The sequence below is a fragment of the Lycium barbarum genome, chromosome 11, assembly GCF_019175385.1.
Source record: "Lycium barbarum isolate Lr01 chromosome 11, ASM1917538v2, whole genome shotgun sequence".
NCBI classification, from domain to species: Eukaryota; Viridiplantae; Streptophyta; class Magnoliopsida; order Solanales; family Solanaceae; genus Lycium; species Lycium barbarum.
The window spans coordinates 12,662,121-12,682,190 of record NC_083347.1 but is presented as its reverse complement, the minus strand read 5'-3'; the positions used below and the strand labels follow the sequence as shown (position 1 = coordinate 12,682,190).

At 34.8% G+C, this 20,070-nt stretch overlaps 2 protein-coding genes and 1 long non-coding RNA gene across 3 annotated transcripts; 1 reads left to right on the top strand and 2 right to left on the bottom strand.

Annotated features, from left to right (window-relative positions):
• The first annotated feature begins 962 nt into the window (after positions 1–962).
• LOC132617287 (ABC transporter G family member 10-like) lies at positions 963–3,142 on the top strand. Its single transcript, XM_060332258.1, has one exon. The coding sequence runs from the start codon at positions 1,118–1,120 to the stop codon at positions 2,948–2,950; it is 1,833 nt and encodes a 610-aa protein (XP_060188241.1). The 5' UTR covers positions 963–1,117; the 3' UTR covers positions 2,951–3,142.
• Positions 3,143–5,086: 1,944 nt separating this feature from the next.
• On the bottom strand, positions 5,087–9,992 carry LOC132617666 (uncharacterized). Its single transcript, XR_009573809.1, has 2 exons — positions 9,224–9,992; positions 5,087–5,310 (listed from the first exon to the last, which is right to left on the bottom strand). It is a non-coding gene; the product is annotated as an uncharacterized LOC132617666 (long non-coding RNA).
• Positions 9,993–17,002: 7,010 nt separating this feature from the next.
• On the bottom strand, positions 17,003–19,640 carry LOC132617884 (transcription factor bHLH30-like). The gene is made up of 2 exons (XM_060332952.1): positions 19,005–19,640; positions 17,003–17,875 (listed from the first exon to the last, which is right to left on the bottom strand). Exons 1-2 carry the CDS (start codon positions 19,275–19,277, stop codon positions 17,381–17,383), a joined length of 768 nt encoding a protein of 255 aa, XP_060188935.1. The 5' UTR covers positions 19,278–19,640; the 3' UTR covers positions 17,003–17,380.
• Positions 19,641–20,070: the final 430 nt, after the last annotated feature.

Genomic DNA, 20,070 nt, shown 5'->3' with positions numbered 1-20,070 from the left:
TGTACTATCCTTAATTTAACATCTTCAAGTTCATGTACTCACATTTTAACTGGAAATAACACTGAGTTTGGAAGACTAAATTAATCCGTTCAAGATGACAAGATAAAAAAGTCTTTTTTACATTCTTAAATTTTGTATTGAACAAATTAAGACATATATTGATATATACAATGAAACAAAAAGAGTAACTATACATCTGATCATAAAATAAATGAGAATAAAATTGCATCACATGAATACCCTTCTATTAACGATTCAGAATCACATGCTAGGTGCATCACAACACAACTCACCCAACAGTTACAATGTAGTAACAATAAAACCCAAATCTAAAAGAGAACAAGTCACACTATATGTGTAGATATTGCTACATGATACATGTTTGCTCAGTAAAATATTATGTACTGTATCTACATGATACATGTTTGCTCAGTTAAATATTATGTAACCGCAAGTAGAAATTTTCTCGGTGCTGACTTTAGTAATCTAAATGGTCCCATACAAAATAAATGAGGATTTTGATGGTATTCTGACCTTATCCTGTGTCATTGGTAACACCAACTCCTCTATTCTAAGGACTATTCATTTAAGCAACACTATTCATTTTGACAGTCCTGAAATTGCCAAGTAATAGTAGTGAACCAGACAAAATTACCAAACTCCATTTGATCAGTTGCAAATATTTTTCCAAAGAGTTTAAAATTATATTACACAGTCATTGTAAAGAATTTTTACACTCTAAGGTAACTTTTATCTATTATATTAGGTAACCTGTCTTATTTTTCAAGATTACAAATCTTACATTTACCTGTATTTGAAACTGTCAAATGAACCTACTCAGCGGACTTCATGACTTGCATTTCCATGCCCAACACAACTCATGTGTCCTCTTGTGTTACAAAAGACAAATAAAAGTGTATATAATGATTATATAATGATTAATAGTAGCCAGTTTATATTGTAGTACTAATCTCATGACCCAAGAATAGGTCCTAAGATTAAGACTCATACTTAGTACATGCATGCAAATAGTATAAAAAGGAGACCATTTTGTTGAGTTAGCTCATCTACCATCTTCACTTTCAACTTTCTAGGCTATTTTTCTATCTTTTTTCCAATGGAAATTTTACCTGTGAAGGCTCTAAATTCTGATAGATACAAAATAGAAGCCAAAAATCTTTCCTACAAATTACCTCTAAAATATAATGAGTTTAAATGGGTAGGCAAAAAGTTGGCTACCAACAACAAGACTAGTGCTACTACTTACCTTCTAAGGAATGTGAATTGTGAAGCCAAACCAGGGGAAATTACTGCAGTTGCTGGTCCAAGTGGAGCAGGCAAAACGACGTTGTTAGACATTCTAGCAGGGAATGTCAGTCCATCAAGAGTTTCCGGCCATGTTCTTGTCAATGACATGCCTATGAAGCCTGCAAATTTCAGAAGAATATCTGGCTATGTCACACAAGATGAGGCTCTTTTCCCTCTTCTCACTGTTGAAGAAACTTTGATGTATAGTGCAAGATTCAGACTCCATGAAGGTGACAATAAGGCCAAAGATAGAGTATCAAAGCTATTGAATGAGCTTGGATTGGACCATGTTGGTAGTATGAAAGTTGGTAGTGAATCAAGCAGGACTATTTCGGGTGGTGAAAAGCGTAGAGTGGCGATTGGGGTTGAATTAGTCCATGATCCAGCTGTCGTTCTGCTCGACGAACCAACTTCAGGTCTTGATTCTGCTTCAGCTTTCCATTTAATGCATCTGTTAAAATCAATGGCTAAGAATCAAGGCAAGACAATCATACTAACCATCCATCAACCTGGTTTTCGAATTCTTGAACTGTTTGATAAAGCTGTTTTGCTGTCAAATGGATTTGTCCTTCACAGTGGATCTTTACATCTTCTTGAAGAGAAGCTTAAGTCCACTGGGCATTTCATTCCTCATCATGTCAATGTTCTTGAATTTGCTATTGATATAACAGAAAGCCTTGCAGAAAGCCTGAATTCTCCTGGAGAAAGTGACATTGAAAAATGTGAAACAGAACAAGAAAGTGATAATTATGTGCTTATCAAAAACACCAATAAGGAAGTTCTATATTCCAATTCTCCATTGAAAGAGGTAGTAATTCTGAGCCAGAGATTTATCAGCAACATTTTCAGGACTAAACAACTTTTCTTGGCTAAGGTAATCCAAGCATTACTTGTGGGACTTATTTTGGGATCAATTTTCTTCAATGCTTATAACAACACAAAGAATTTGGAGCTGCAATCTCAAGTTGGATTTTTCGCTTTTAGTCTCACATTCTTGCTGTCATCCAACACGGAAGCTCTACCGATTTTCTTAGAAGAGAGGAGAATTCTAATGAGGGAAACATCTAGAGGAGCCTACAGAATTTACACTTACAATATAGCAAACACTGTAGTGTTTCTTCCTTTCCTTCTGATTATAGCTCTTCTCTATGCTATACCGGTTTATTGGCTAGTCGGATTGAAATGCGAATTCAGTGCATTCGCGTACTATACTCTAGTCTCATGGATGATTTTCGCGATGGGGAATTCGTTCGTGGCAGCCTGTTCTGCACTAGTGCCAAATTTCCTTCTAGGGATGTCATTTATCGGTTGCCTAATAGGTGCATTTTTCCTGTTTTCGGGGTACTTTATATCGAAGGAATTGATCCCCGCGTTCTGGTTATTTGTGCACTATCTGAGTCTGTTTAAGTATCCGTTCGAGTGTTTCTTGATTAATGAGTATGGAGGAGACACTGGGAAAACGAAGTGCATACAGAAAGTTGATGGAATGTGCTTAATGTATGGTGAACAGTTGTTAGCGCGATATGGTTTGGAGGAGTCACAGAAGTGGTTTAACATAGCTATTATGTTAAGTTTCATCTTTGGTTATAGGTTTTTGTGTTTTCTGATTCTCTGGTATAGATCTAGCAGAAACAAATGTTGAAAAGAATGACTAACAAAATTTCTTTCATCTATGAAAATCTAAGTACATTAATTTGTTTTCTTTAGAGTTCTCCATATTGTTGTAACATTTTCAGATACTTTTCCCATGCAAAACTGTCCAAATGAAACCTTCTGTATCCCTTTCCTTTTTCAAATTCAAGAAGAGTTGTTTTCAACTGCAACTTGCTTTTCAGCCGCAAAAAAGAGAGCACAGAAATCATCATTTGAGTTAGAATAATGGAAAAATGAAGTCATATATACAGCAGTTACAAGGAAAAGGTACAGTAGATGACTCAACTTGTCTAGTAGCAGTAGTAGCAAAGGGAACATTTAAGCATAACCATTGCAGCATTTACTACTTTATATTGTTTTACAGAGAAGATTAACATTATTTTATATGTTGTGGGAGAGACAGTACTTCAATTTTTGGTAGGAAGAGGTAAAAAAAATATAAAATAAATGCAATTTTACTGGTAGGAAGAGGTAAAAAAAAAGCAATTTTACTAAACTATAGCCTCGCTTGGCCCACAGAGGATGATTATGTCATACTTGGGAGAATTTTTATACCCAACTAGTTATACTTGTCAACCCTCAACCTTAATTTGAAACTGAAAAAAAGTAAAGGCAACACTGAGACAATCTGCTTAACTTGGTTGTCTAACAAACCAGTGATGTTTGGTATCTGGCCATTAAAAATTAAAACAACGCAAATCGTACAGAACCTCTTCAATTGAGACTGTTAGATTATTTACTTTGTTGGTCTTTGTTCAGCATTGTTCTTCTCAGCATTTTCACTTGACAAGTTTCCACAGAAAATTTAGCGCAGAACACAGCCTCTACTTCAAAACCAATCGTGAAATTAAAAAAGGAAATGATCTAACAATTTGTAACTTGGAAGTGGTTAAACTCCAAATCCGCACGACTTTCTCAAAAGATCTCACATAATTAAGAGTATCTTTCCACCTTAAATGTAGTTTTTCCTTTTCTTTTCAGCTACTAATATGGACTTTGTTCGCTTACCTACAGTTGATCCATCTAGCTTTAAGTTCAGAAAAAACAAATTATGATTTTGGCACTTAAGTTATAGGCCCTAAGCACATAATAATCTAATTATAGTGTCGTGGTACGAAACTAGATACTACTCTAAATTTCATCTTGGATGCAAAAACATCACATACAACTTGGCCATACTCAACCCTTTTAGGCCTCAAATTTCAACAACAATAACATAACCAGTGTAGTCCTACAAGTGGGCCTGGGAAGAGTAGTATGTACGTAGATCTTACCCCTACGTTTGTGGAGTAGAGACGGCAGAGGCGGAGCCAAGATTCGAAGCTTGTGGGTTTGCGGTTCTAATTCTTTAAAATTATTGGTTCTTGATTAATAACTTGCACATATTTGACAAAAAATTTAATACAAATATATGGTTCGGACAAAAATTACTAGGTTCGGCCGAATTCACGCCCAAAGGGCTAGCTTCTCCCCTGAGAGATGGAAAGGTTATTTCTGATAGACCATTGGCTCAAAATTAGGTCTTAAAGTTCGTTTCTGCTATTTCACAATTTATTGGATGGAACAAGCTAGTCCTTTGGGACCAAAATATGCTAAGTCTTCTTGATATAGTAAAGAAAGTCGATTGTTCTCGCATTTCTATAATGTGTAAAACAAAATCCAAGTTTTAGCAGTATTTGCAATACACAACGAAAATACAGTTGCACTTTACTGGAAAAAAATGAAAAATAGGGTAACTTACACAAATACTAGTAAATAAGTATTAAATTATAAAATGTACAACTATTTTTTTATTTTCAGAATCCACAACATATACCTTATAAATTAGTAAAGAAAAAATATTTAGATGGTAAATTTAGTATAAATAAGGTAACTGAATGAGTAAAGGAGAAAAATCTATAAATATGGTCAATTTCGTTCTAATATGGTGAATAACTTCGCGTCTAGGTAAAGTTATGATCACGTAAAGTCAAGTGAGTCATGTAGCAAATAATTCATCTAATAAAGTCAAACAAGTTGTCAAATAAATGTAAACGATTATATCAAGCAATAATAATGCGTCCTAAGATGTATGTGACCTCTTTGTGCCAGAGGTAGGCCTATCGTTTGTTTGAAGGATAAAGTGTGTCATAATACGTCATCCCGTTGCTTTGATTAATTAAACAAATTCTATTTCCCCAAAATAAAGTACAAAAGTTGTGTAATATTTATTACATGTCAAATGAATACAACATGGAGTGTTTCTTACGTCTAAGTAAAGTAAATACAATTTTCTATGTCTAACTCCTAGCTCCATTTGTGATGTCCTTAATCTTCGTCGTTTGTTGTACTTCCAATGCAAATCCATACCTGTCATAGAAACGTTAGTCATTCCCTCCTTCCTAAAGTTTAATTAATTAGAGCAAATGGTCAATATTTAGGCACAGTTATCCTTCAAACATGCATATAAAGTATGATTATTGTCACTTGGGGTCGTGAACCCGCTTGGAAGTTTGGGTAAAGTCATCTAATGGATTTAATACACCAAGGGTATTAAACCTCCTAGGTCATGAAATGTATGCTCTTAATAAAGGGTGTTGATTTAGCTCTATCTTAGGCTGACTAAGAGTTGGCTTCGTATGACACAAGGCTCCCCCAAGCGGACAACTTGGGAGTGGAAAGTCCGTGGCCGTCGACTGCACCGCCGATCGACTAAATCCACAAGATCGATCCAACTAATGGGTGATTTAGTAGTGCACGGCCGCGAACCGCGAAACCGCTTTAAGTGTGTGAATTGTGTGAATTTTCCAGGAGTGGAGGAAGTATGAACGGAATGGCAGTTTATCAAAGCAGTAACATTTAAACAGTTTATATCAAACAAACAATTAATAGCATGTAAGCAGTTTATAGCATGAGAAAATAGTTTAAGCAGATAAAGTAACTAAGTTAGCACACAAAGTTTAATTAAATCTAAGTCCGTTATGGTTAGAACCTAGGTAAAGTCCCCAGCAGAGTCGCCAAGCTGTCATACCCCATTTTAACCGGGATTGAAGTAAAAGTACGACATATTGGAGATTCCTATTTTTTTGTTGTTTTTAAGGAGTCGCCACCTAATTATTTATGGTGAATTAAAACACCTAAAGTTTATTAAAGTGATGTTTAAAGTTAACTCTGTTTAAGATCTGCGAAACTTAAGATTCTAGGTAAGGGTTCAATTAGTCTAAAGGGAAGGTATTAGGCACCCTTTAAGACCCATTAACAATGGTTAACCGACCGGACTTAAAATTAATTAGGCTAAATGTAAATATAGTATTATAGAAAAAGGAAAGTAATTTTGTAAGCATGACTAAAGTTATAGATAAATATGTAAGAATGCTATTTAAAATAGAACTTGTAAAATAATAATAATTTGTATAAAAAAGTACTTTTAATGCTATTTTGAAATACGACTTATAAATGTTGTTAAAATTTTTAAACGAAAGTATAATACTTGTGGAAAGGTAATAGTTGCATAAAAGAGTTTTAGTCAAAAATAAACTAAAAGAAAGTGAAACATGTAATGTTTATATGTGGAGGAAATGACTAAAATTTAAAAAGAGTTATTTAATAAATTTTTAAAGGTTATCTTAGCCAAATATGTATTTCAAGTGTTGGAAGGAATTAAAGTGAAAAGTTATCCGTTGAAACTAATTTGCCTTTTTATTTCTTAGAATAAGCTAAGTTAGTGTAAAACTTCTAAAATAGTAAGTATAATTTGGTTTCCTTAGTCAAAAAAATATAGTCATGATACTTTGAAAATCAATTATTCTAAAAGATAAATATTATGGATAATAAATAATTTCGACATAAACTAATAAAGCTAATTGTTAGTTTTCTCTTTGAATTAACTACCCATTATTAAACTAAACTTCACTAATTTGCTAAAGTTCATCTAAATTAACAAACAAAATGCTAGTCATACAACACAAATTAAATACACAAAAAATAAAAATAGAAGAGAAAAGAAATTAAATGGGCTCAGTATATTTTAGGATTGCCGCGACTAAGCTACTGTTTGGCCCAATCCTTTTGGACTGCTGCTATTCGCTGCCAATGTGATGGGCTTTGGCCCAGAATTCTTTTTTTTTTTTAGAGTGGGTTGACTCGAGAGGAGGTAACATAATTGTTTGATCTTGCAGCCAAGTTGAGTCTCATTCGAGACTCCTCGCAATCCCCGATGTCATGCAAAAGAAAGGAGAAGAAATTAGTGCGATGGTATAATTCTTATAATGTACAAAATCATCATATATGGGAAACTTAAGAGATGATTAACATGTGCCAAGACATATTCAGCTTAAATATAAGAACCTGCAACCGGAACTAAATGACATATGAAGAAATGGGCAGATAAGCAATACACAACGACCACTAGCGTAATTCCAAACGTAGCAATTAGCACAGCTATAAGTAGCAGCACAAGGTAATAGTAGACGGAACGGCAACCACCAAACATCAATCTTTCCTCAAAAAAAAAAAAACAAAGAGTCGGTTCAACCAAGTATAGCAAACATCTGCTGCAGCTTTGCAGCAGCCAAATTAATTTAAGATTAGTATTTCAACCGATGATACAATAACGCAGCTCAGAATGAGAACTGAAGTTTAACTCAAGTTGTGATAGGAACTCAGTCCAAAATGGGCAGTATCTCACGACTCAAAGGTACAAAACAGAATGGCCGGAATCACCATAACTCATGATTGCAATTAAAGCGAAAATGGCTAAAGTGTGATACTTCACAGATTACAAAAAAAAATCAGCTATTAAACAAAGCCACGACTTCATAATTCTTTAAACTATGCATACTAAGCAGGTACTGTAAGTTGATCTCTAGCAGATTATCATACGCACGTTCTTCAATCGGCTTACCAATTCCAACTATGGCGTAATAAACACAGTAAGCTATTAAACGAATATAAATGCCAACCTAGATTTAAGCCTTTGTGGTGTGGTAAACTAAGTAAACAACTAGGGCGTGAACTTTGATAGGCTTCTAAATGTAACAAAACTTACCAACCTTCATCGCAGTTACACAGAGATGAACACATTTGTTTGATAACAACCACATCATTTATGCTACAGTTAATTCAAAGTATTAAATCGCAATACTGTTCTGAATTCTTCTGATCGAGATAGACTCAACATATGCATATTCTCATCTCAATCATCTAAACATATACATAAATAAGACCTTATCTTAAGTAATCTGCAAACAGGCACTAGACTAGTAATTTTATAACTGTAGCTCCAGAGGAAAACATCCCTTAGTTTTAAAATGGCAAACCATCGTTAAAAGAAAAATGAAGACCAAGCTGAAACCTAAATCATGGTTCCTGTTATACATTTATACTCAAGATAGCTTCAACAGATTATTAACAATCCCAGCAGACACGTTAACTATTTTATCATCAACTCTATTCTCTTATTGTACTCAAATAGAACCAAACACCATAATCTGATAAACTGTTGCTCAGTAAGGATGAGGGGAAAGAGAAAAACTCTGCAGTCTCATTTCGGATTAGACAAGTACTAGAACCAGTGCATTATATGCATGTGACAGCCACTCATAAAAGTCCAGCATACACTCAACTCAACAATATTCAGGAGAGCATTCTTCAGGTTAGCAACAAAAATAAAGGTGAGATGAACGTATATCTAACTAATAGGCAGACTTAAACACTACCAATTAACACAACTACTAAATCCTGTAGATCATTCATCAAACATAAATCAAATGAATTGTCATGTAATAGTCTTTAGAGTGTCAACTAAAGTATGGAAATCCACATCCAAGCTAATCTGTATTTGGGAGAAAAAGGGATTCTGAAACTTGACATGTTCTAAACATTTTAGGAAAAACAGAACAGATCTCTTATAGGCCTTAATCTCAGGCGGTTCTGACATCGCGTAATCACTAAGCTTATATGAGATATTTACAATAACGTGACAATGTTGCGCATCCAACGTAAACATGAACAAACAAAGATCAGACATAGATCCCTAATAATCCTATTTGGCTTGAACAAATAGTAACCGAACCAAACATTTTCATTTGACCAACATGTCATGTAAACTAGCATTTTACCTCATATTTATCTCACCGATTGATACATCACAAACAGACATACCAATCTACTGATAATAACGACAGGAAAGCATCCTACAACTATAAACTTAGCTAAATGTAAACAAAACAGCAACGTAGTCAAACAGAAAATCAAATAAAATAACTAAAGGAGGGAAAGTTACCTTTGTTGGGTACAGTGAACGGGGCATCGAGGCCTCGAATCTACTCTCGTATCGACAGATTCGAAACTTGAATCAAAACTAAAATACCTTTGTCGTAATTAAAGTCCTTTTGCCGAACAGCGACGAAAGTTGGTCGAATTGTGAAAACTTAATTTTTCAACACAAATCTCATAACAAAAAATATTTTTGATTTGAAAAAAGTTCAAAACCAGAAGAGGAGCTCAAGACTGTTATGAGAGAAAATCTTCCTCCCCTATGGGATTTTCGTCTGTTTTTGATATGTTTTTGTTAGGTTTTACTCCTAAAATCCCCTCGTTCTAAAACGATCTTTAATCCCCTAAACACTAAAAATAACCCCTCCAAACCTTGAATCCCTTTTTTTTTTCAAAAATTTGAAAATCCCTCAAAATACTCCCAATCCCCGCTTTCTCCAAACAATCCCCTCTTTCTCTAAAACGACGCTCAGTCCCTTCCCCAAACTCCAAAATCCCCCCCCCTATAGTGATCCCATTCGCCTTGTATATATAGGTTTCATCTGTATTGAAGAAAAAGAGGAGCGTATGAGAGAAGACGAAGGCGTGGGGGACAGGTGCGTGTGGAGGCGGCAGAGAACGTGGGGAACAGGGGAGTGTGGAGGTGCAGAGATAGGTGTGGTGGAGAGGAACGTGAGGGAGACAGGGGAGAGTGGGAGCAGACAAGTAGGAGCGTGGGAGGTGGAGGAGAGAGGAAGGAGAAGAGAAAAGGTGGGGGAGGCGGAAAGAGGAGAGGAGAAAGAGAATGAGGTTAGGGATTTAGGGTAAAAGAATAAGATTGGGCCAGACTGGGTCGGGTTAATGACGGGTATGGGCTGGTCCATTAGGGTAAAAAAAAATGGGCTAATAATTCGGGGTGGGTGTTAAAATATGGGTTGTTTATTTGGATAGGAAAATAATATTGTATTTGTATTTCGGGTCATTAATTTGGCTGAAAATTATTGGTCTTTCCTCCGCTATTTTAATTATTTTTGGCTTCTAATTTAATAACTGGTATAATATATATTATGTAAAGATAATAAATAATTAATATGTAGAAAAAATAAATACTTTGCAAAGTGCTGTCTTGTAATTAATTTAACGATCCGAACCCGAAACGAAACGATGACTAACTGTTTAAAATTTATGATAAAGTAATGCTCATAATGTTGAAAATAAACGTAGCGAAAATAATAGTAGTGACATAACAATAAAGTATTTAGCTTGTCAATAAATTTAAAAGCCCGAGTAAATTAAATAAAAGAGGGACAAAATTGGGTGTCAACAATATGTTTAAGTTATATGTATACTATATACACATATAAGTTATATATATATATATATATATATATATATAACAAGAAGGAGTTGGATCCACATTTTGCTGCATCAAATAAAGGTGATATTCATCAAAGTTTGCATTACAAGAAGGAGTTGGATTTGAATGTAAAACTTTTAAATGTGACAAACCCGACAAGCCCTTTTTGCTACTTTGAGAAGTAGTAGGGCATGGAGCAACGGTGTAGCATTTTCTTCCAAATTAGAATAATGATTAAAAAAATTTCTAAACTTGGCATCAATAGTGAGCTCGGCTTCAGTTAAAGATGGTTCAACTTCCCCTTCAACTTCTAAAAAGGTATAAATTTGATTAATCAATGCTCTAGTATAAGACATTTTTAAACAAGGATTTAAAAGAGAACCCAATATAAATAAAGTTGGGATGGGAAAAAATTATTTCTTAAATCTTGTTGTCATATTAAAAATAGCCGCTTGATAACCGGATTTATTTTTATACTCTTGTAAAACTCTAGTTATTTTCGCTAAGTAAACTAAAATTCCAGTTACCATGGGATAGAATTGTCTAGAAAAAACAAGAGTTGCATTATAAAATTTTTGTAAGAGTTCAACACATTCCTTAACATCTTCTCAATTGGTAATATTTAACCAATCATCAATATTTGTATTAAAATGGTTGTGAACTTGTTATATGGAAATCCTATACTCATTTGCTTGTTGTAACATAATGTAAGTGTAGTTCCACCTAGTCTCAACTTCTACTTGAATTTTCCTAGGTCTAAGGCTATTTTCCACACAAGAATTCTTAAAATCTCTCAGTTTTGCCCTATTAGCATTACAAAAAAGAAACACAGCCGTATTTCTAACCTTTTTAATAGAATCTTCAAAACACTCAAGACAATCTTTAACAATCAAGTTTAAAATGTGACAACTACATCTCACATGAAAAATATTTTTTATCGGAGAGTTTAATTCCCTTTTTAAAAAACCAATCGTCTTTGTATTATTAGAAGCATTATCTAAAGCAATACAAAGTGTTTTTCTATAAATGTTAAAAATCTCATAATAGTAGACATTGAATCCGCTAAAAATTTTCCATCGTGACGACCTTTCTCTTCATCATATAAAAAAGCTATAATTCTTTTTTGCATCACCCAATTATCATCAACCCAATGACATGTAATAGCAAAAAAATCTAAATTTTTAAGACTAAGATCCAAATCGGCTGTAAGAGAAACATTACAATTTAAAGAATTAAATACATGGCGCAAATAAAATCTATATTTTTTATACAAATCTATAACATCTGCTCTACAAGTACTTTTAGGAATACCCTCAAATAACGGATTATAACAATGTTGAATATAAGTAATGTCATACCCCTTTTTAACCTCAGGGGTTAAATTAGAAGTATGACGTATTGGAGATTCCTGTTTTGTTTATTTATAAGGAGTCGCCACCTAATTATTTATGGTGAATTAGGACACCTAAAGTTTATTAAAGTTATGTTTAAAGTTAACTCTGTTTAAGGTCTGCGAAACTCAAGATTCTAGGTAAGGGTTCAATTAGTCTAAAGGGAAGGTATTAGGCATCCTTTAAGACCCATTAACAATGGTTAACCGACCGGACTTAAAATTAATTAGGCTAAATGTAAATATAGTATTATAAATGTTTGGAAAATAACTTATAAATATAGCTTAAGTTTTTAAAGTAAAAGGTAATAACATTATTAGAAATAAGACATGTAAAAATAATAAGTTGTTATAAAAGTGAAGTTTAGTTTAAACTAAAAGAAATAGGACATGTGATGTTTATGTGTATTTGAAGGAAAAGCGGGTTATGCCGACTCACAAATTAAAAGAGTTATTGTAAGATTAACGTTAAATAAATTTTAAAGGTTTCGTATAAAGACTAATAGTTTAATGTATATATTGCGCTAAGGTTGTTTCAAACAAATGTATATTTCAAGTGTTGGAAAGGAATTAAAGTGAAGAAAAAAGCTATCCGTTAACACTAATTGGCTTTTATTTCTTAGAATAAATTAACGTTAGTGTAAGATTTGTTACGTTTTAAATTTCTAAAATAGTAAGCATAAGTTATTATTCCCTTATCCAAATATGTAGTCATGCTATTTTGAAAATCAATTCTTCTAAAAAAATATATATATTATAGATACTATAAATAATTTTAAAATAGAAGTGAATGTGATTTGTGGAATTGACTACCCATTACTAAACTAAAACCCTTAATGTTACTAAAGTTTATCTTAATTAACAAGCACAAGTGTTAGTTATACAAAGCAAATAAAATACACAACAATAAGAATAGGGAGAGAGGAAAAGGTTAAATGGATCCGGCCCATTTAGTAAGGTCCAAGTGCTGCGAACTGTTCATGTTATTGGGCTTCGGCCCAATAAATTTCTTTATACGGTGCTACGGACTATTCTTGTCTATTGGGCTTTGGCTCGACATCGAATGCGGGAATGACGAGTCCGAGGGATTCGTATGCGAGAGTCCTGTTCGTGGTACAGTGAAGTGGGACGTCAAAGCCTTGAATCTACTCTCGTACTGACAGATTCGATATTCAAGTCAAAATTAAAGTACTTCTATCGTAATTGAAATGCTTTTGCCGAATAACGATGAAAGTTGATGAATCGTCAAGAATTTAATCTTTCGTCATAACTCTCGTATCTCAACCAAAAACTGTTTTTTCTTCTAAAGTTCAAAACCAGATTAACAAGAAAGAAAACTCAAGACTGTTTTTTTTTTCTTCAGAAAATTCTCCTTGCTCCAACAAAAAAACCCCCTTTATCAGACCTAGTTCTATTTTGTAAGCCACTCGACATATCAAAGGTATACCCGAGACATAGTGATAAAAAAAAAAGACTTCAAGGCGTCTAAAAACAAAATCTTATTTGAAGGCAAATTTCGGCTATGCTGAACTCTTCATTTAAAGTTGTAATCGAAAGATCCCCCCCCCCCCCCCCCCCCTTTTATGAACTCCGAATACTCATATATATAGGACTAAGAGTAGGGTTTTGATTCTCGTTTTAGAAAGGAGAGAGCGGAGCGTATGAGACAAGGATGAGTGGGTGACAGAGGCGCGGAGATGAGGGGACAAGGGAGTGTGGATGTGCAGAGGAGTGGGGGGAACGTGGGGCGTGCGGGTGAGAGATAGAGAAGATGACAAAGAAGAGGGAAAAGAAAGAGAAAGAGGAGGGAGATGGAAGGGGGCGGCTGAAGATGGGAAAAAGAAAAGGAGAGCGAGATTAGGGTAAAAGAAAGGGGGAAGGGTTGGACCGGGTCGGGTCAGCCGAATTTTGTTGGGCTGGATCGATTTGTTGTTTGGGCTGGTGAGTCAAAAATATGGACTGGTAATGGGAAAATATGGGTTGGTCACGTTTGGCATTTAGTTGGGTTGAAAATGTGGGTTGGGTATTAAAATGTGGGTTATTTATTTGGGTAGGGAAAGAATATTGGTATTTTGGGCCATAAAATTGGCTGAAAATTGTTGATCCTTCCTCCGCTATTATTTTGGGATTCTAATTTAATAACTGGTATATAATATATATTATGTAAAGACAATAAATAATTAATTTGTAAAAATAAATATTTTGCAAAGTGTTGTCTTGTAATTAATTTAACGAGTCCAAACCCGAAAAAATGAAATGATGACGAATCATCTAAAATTTGTAGTAAAGTAATACTTGTAATGTTAAAAATAAAAGTAGCGATATTGATAGTAGTGGCAATAAAATATTGTAAAAAAAAATAAAGTATTTAGCTCGTCAGTAAATTTAGAAACCCGAGCAAATTAAATAAAGGAGGGACAAAATTGGGTGTCAACAAGTAACAAACCCCAACCCCGAAGGAAAGGAAAATGGTAGAGCATCAAAAGCAACCATTTTAGCTATTTCTACACGCTCTTTTTTCTTGTCATACTTAAAAATTTTACCGGTTCGTGGGTCTATCGTCATTTGAATACCCCCCACATTTGAATCCGGTTGCTCTCCCTAAACATCCATATGTTTAACTCTCATATGATTATTTAGTGTACCCGTTCCACCATCTTTATTAGTTTGTTGCCTAAAAGCAAATACTTGTCCACATATGGTACATTTAGCTGTTTGGCTTTCCTTATTCTTAGTTATAAATTTTTAAATTTTAGCAGTTGGCTTACGAGTTCTTGGCGGTTTGTCTTGTGTATGTGATTGTGCAAGACCTGTATCTCCTATGAGATTTCGGGGGCTTGTGTTTCTTCATCATCAATTTCATTAAAAGTGTCGGTATAATGTTATTGCATTGCCTCATGATCTAAAAGTGGATTATTTCCACCAACATCAATACCTAAATTAGGTGTTTCGTTCACAAATGTTTCCTCATTAAACCCACCCCTAACAATACCACTACTACCGGCACTACGTCTAAATCTTTTCGCCATTATTAAATAGAATTAATTTAAATCACAAGAAAATATATTGCAACAAATTAAATTACGTAAATTAAATAGCAAAAAATAAAGATAGAGTTGGAACGAAGGTACCAAATTGCCGGACTAATTCCCAACAAAGTGAAGGCGGCTAGAATTGCAAATCCACCAAAGCTACTTCGGATTGTTGCAAAATCACCAACTCCACCAACAATATTATAATTGCAAAATTAATAATTGAAACTAGAATAAAACTTTGTAATATTTAATTGAGAGAAATTTAAAGTGGCTAATTGTTACAAAGTAACTATAATTGAGAGAAATTGAGAGAAAGAGAAGAGTGAATTGGTGTGTATTAAAATGGAAATGGAGAGGGATTTATATAGGGGTGGGGATGGGTTAAAGTGTTAAAAAAAAGTTGGGGGGAAGGAGGGGGGGGGGGGGGGGGGCAAAAGGGGAGTTTGGAACCGTTTGCCAACAACCATTTTTGCAAATGGACCGTTGGCCAACGGTCCAACCCATATACCCAACGGCTACATTTAAAAAAAAAAAAAAATTTGACCGGTTTAACCAATCCGGTTCCGGTCTCAAAAAATCGAAACCGGACCGGTATGTTTTAAACAGTTAACCGAAACCGGTAAACCGGCTCCGCCGGTTCCGGTTTTACCGGTCCGGTTACCGGTTTGAACCGGTTAAACCAAACCGGTTGGCAGGCTTACCTTGGCCCCGATATATTTCAATCTAAAATCTAAAAAGCTGATGCTTTGTAAGTTGGGGTGTGATATGTGCAATTCGAGAAAACAGAGGATAGGACATTCACAACCTTTACAGACTAGGTTTCACAAACGCTTTTAATTAAATGCTTCTCAAAGAAATCCTCAATGAATATTTTTTGCGAGCCTTTACCTTAAATAACATATATTCAGAATTGGAAGTTCTATGCCCTGACGTAACAATTTTTTTTGCATCATTAGATTACAGGTTATTGCAGGTAAATCAAATAAGTAGCAGTGAGTAGTAACCAATAACAAATGGCAGTAACTAGTAGCCCAGATTGTTAACGGCAAATTATTTTGTATCTTGATATTTTGCTGTCTTATTTTCCTTGCAATCCTGCATCGACTACTTTTCTTTTGAGCCGAGAGTCTATTAGAAACAAACTCTCTACCCCACAAAGGTAGAGGTAAGGTCTATACATCTTACTCTCTCCAAACTCCACTTGTGGGGTTACACTGGATATGTTGTCGTCATTTTATTGTTAACGGCAGGGGGTTCATTTGACCCCAATGTTAAACTGAAGGTAAAAGTAGACCATTTCGGAAAACACAGGGCAAATTTCAACCTTTTCCCATATTATTCAGTAATTAATTTTAGCACCAGACTGTGTCATAGGACTGGCACCAGATGGAAAGAGAAGCAATAGAGTTATTAACCAGACGCCAATACTTCAATAACCCATCTTCGGACCTCTGTGGACTAACATTAATATGTTTCTTTTAGCAAAGGAACTTTCTTGTCATTTAACCCCCTAAAATTTCTGAGCCAGGTAGCTGCTATTGTTTTAGAAAAAAAGCTTATGAATTTGTGGGCGGACATTGTTGTAAATTAAAGGCAGGTTAAATCTGGACGGTATCCTCAATCCTGAAAAGTATAGAGCACTTGGATCAATTGACGCCGCAACATAAAGTAACAAGACCATAACACTATGCCAGGACAACCATGGATGAGAAAAATATCTATTCTTTAGAGCATCTTTAGTTGAGATGGTCAGAACACATCTATTCGTGCAAGCACGAGTGAACTCACTGAACCCTGGCGACAAAGAGTATGTTACCCATCTAGTGGATCTATCCAGAAATTCGAACAAGCCAGGCTAGTGGAATCCAGGTACCAAATATTCATATTTAGGAAGAAAAGAACTCCTGAACCAAAAAAGCATCCCAATTACAGCACTTGACTAGGAGTATCAATGCGTTTAGCATGATAGATGTTCTGCATGAAGGCATTCACTTTTTCCTAATTGTCGACAAGGATCGCAAAAGCTCATACAAATTTAGTAGTAGTAATATAAGTAAGGTTGAATAATTTACAACAAACAAAAAAGAAAATGTCTCATGGCAATACACATGCGCAATTTGTTTCTTTAAAGGAATGTGCAACATTTGTATATAAATTTTCTGGCCAGCAACGTCAGAAAAGACAAGGAACTATAATCATGGATTACATCACAATAATTTTCTTATATTTTTACTGGTTGCAACTCAGTGCAACACAATTCCTATTTACAAAGGCAGGCATATGTAGTAGCATGCACATCCATTTTATCATAGAGGATATGTATGCTAATACATATGCCGTCAACCTGTGATCACTACATCATTATAAAGTTGGTAAAGAAAAGCAGTAAATAAGACACATTATTCACCAGAAATCCCCTAAAGAAGATGAGCTCGAAGAATTGAGAAGTGAAACTCTTCGTCTCTTGCTTGATAAGGTACTTCTCGAAGAGAACTCCTCAGATGCATAAAATTTATCAAGCACTGACCTCAAAGCCTGACGAACAGAAGTTACAAGAAGCTGGCACCTTTCAGTATCCTCAATATTCCCTTCATTGCCCTCAGTAACCACGAAAACGCTAACCATTCTGCTCCCCAATGTAGCAATCTCTGCCCTTAGAGTTTTTAGGGGGAGAGTATCCAGAGCTTGTCGTAGATCAGAAATAAGCTCGTGCTTGTAGTCACAGCACAAAGATGCCTTGACAGAATAAGTGGCTCCGTCAGATCCCTCTGCTTGTTGTTCAACTTTTACTTCATCGATGTCTGTTGGAACTAGAACACCTTTGGTAGCTTCTGCTGCATTCACTCTCAATTCTTTTATGTGGCCGATGACTTTGGCAAGTAAAGCGGCCTTGTCCGTCTGTAATCAAAATGCAGTTTAGCTACAATTAAACTTGAGGCATTTAAAGGACGTTGTGGAAACTTCATCATCATCAAAAGGTGAAGAAACGCATATAACAAAGGATTAAACTAACAAGGGAAAAGAATTCTCCTCACTATTTAACAGTTCGAGTATTTATGATAGTAGTATGGCATACATTAGACATGTGTTTCATGCAAAATCAAATTTTAAAACAATTTACCTAATATTGAGTATCAAAAAATTTAGTGGCAGCCATTATTCCAAGAATTGGGAAGCCCTATATCCCTATGGCTACAAGTTACAGAGCTTAGGATGTTCCAATATCATAGCAAAGCTCAAGAGTTACCTCATAAAATCAGATTTTCATGTCATTAGCCCACTACTTTTATACTGGCAACAGGAAATATAATTCACATTTCATCGCAAGGACTTGACTGCCAAATCAGGTGGTATGCCAGCTTCAAAATATTTCTATTATTAATTGGGTAAATTATTGAAGCCAAAGCTGCTAAGTAATATTAAAAATCCAATCATTCAATCCAAGCAGGAGAAAAATAACAATTCGATCATTCAAAGAAATCACTTGACATCTAAAGCATACTTAGTATATAAACAACATTATAGACTCCTCTTCTACTTATCCAAATGATCTCTGGATTGATCAGACGATCCTTTCAGTTGGCTAGAATCTGTTACTTGGCAAAACTAGATCTAGTGGGAATCATATAGAATATTTGATGATACTAGTTTACCAACCACACATTGGTGGAGGAAAAATCGGACTATTCGGGTGAGCTGGAGGGGGTAAAACAGTACTCATTATGGAATTAATTTACATTAGGCTGCTTGTAATTCTGCTCAATCTAATTATGAGCTTGTCAGTGTCATCACAAGTTTCATTATACGATACAACCTTAGGAGAACCACACCCCGAAAGCTAGTTATTGGGGTGGGAGAGCCCAAGGCTATATAAGTCCCACGTCAGCTCCCTATTTAACTGATGTGGGACTCAAGTCCCATTCCTTGCAATGATATTAGTATAACATTATACAGTTTGAAGTTATAAAACAGTTGACAAAGGCTGATTCTTGAAATAAAACCAACCAAAATAAAGTGAAGATTTTACCTTATTAGTACCAGGTATAAGGTTCCTAAGAGTACCCAAATGACCATTAATTCTCTCTCTCCGCCTCCTTTCAGCTTCACTATGATTCTTCAATGCAATCAATGCTTTTTCAGGATTAACCCCTTTTTGTCCTGGTTTAACCAAAGCCTTAACAAGCTCTCCTCTTTCATTATCCAAAATCAATGATGAAGATGAAGTTGAACCATTTCCCATTATACCTTGAAACCCCATATAGTCCTCATTAAATCCATCAAAAGAATTGAAAAATTCCATCTTTTTTTGTAGCAAAAAAACACTAATGTACACAGCTTATTGTTGTTAAAGAAGTAAACCAGGTGGACGGTTAGTTGGTGATGACCAAACAGAGATTCTTGGACTTGGTTTGCTTATTTCCATCACTAAAAAAAAAAAAAGCTAACTTTTTTTGTCATTGGCAAAGTTTCTGAACAAGAAAATATGTAATAACATAGAGATTTTTCTTGAATTCAAACAGTATTGGAGAATTTGTGGTAACCCCAAGTCTACTTTTAAGATAAACAACAAGATTTTTAAGGGTCCCCAAAGAAGAAGAGGTAACCAAGAACTGATAAGACAGTCAAGGTGTACTAGTTGTTGTTTTGGCAATTAGTACTCTATTTAAACCCTAACATATAGTTTCTTCGACATTGTAGAAAGAGTCTATTCACACTATAAAAAAAAGGGCTAAGAGTGACAGCAACGACCAAATCATATAAAAAAATTGTACTCCCTCGATACTAATTTACGTGACACCATTTAACTTGAAACGATTTAAAAATAAAAGGAATGACTTTTGAAATTTATAATTCAAAACAAACTTTATATATTTGTCTGATTGTAAGTCGTAGTATATAATAGTGACATTTTTTTAATTTAAGACTAAAATAAAAAGTGTGTCATATAAATCGGAGCGTTCACCAAAATTGATATCTTAGAACAGTTGCTGCCTGTGGCATTTAATGTAAAATCCTGCTGCAAATATTGACATTTGTTTTGGTAATTTTCTTTTTGGAAGAGAAAAGCAGGAAAAGTGCTACTATGTGAAAAG

Bases quoted from the DNA above. Each gene is read 5' to 3' on its own strand.
- LOC132617884 (XM_060332952.1), bottom strand. From the start codon at position 19,277: ATGGAATTTTTCAATTCTTTTGATGGATTTAATGAGGACTATATGGGG. The intron at 17,876-19,004 runs GTAAAATCTTCA...TTTTGATTACAG, and splicing joins TTATACCTGGTACTAATAAG to ACGGACAAGGCCGCTTTACT.
- LOC132617287 (XM_060332258.1), top strand. From the start codon at position 1,118: ATGGAAATTTTACCTGTGAAGGCTCTAAATTCTGATAGATACAAAATA.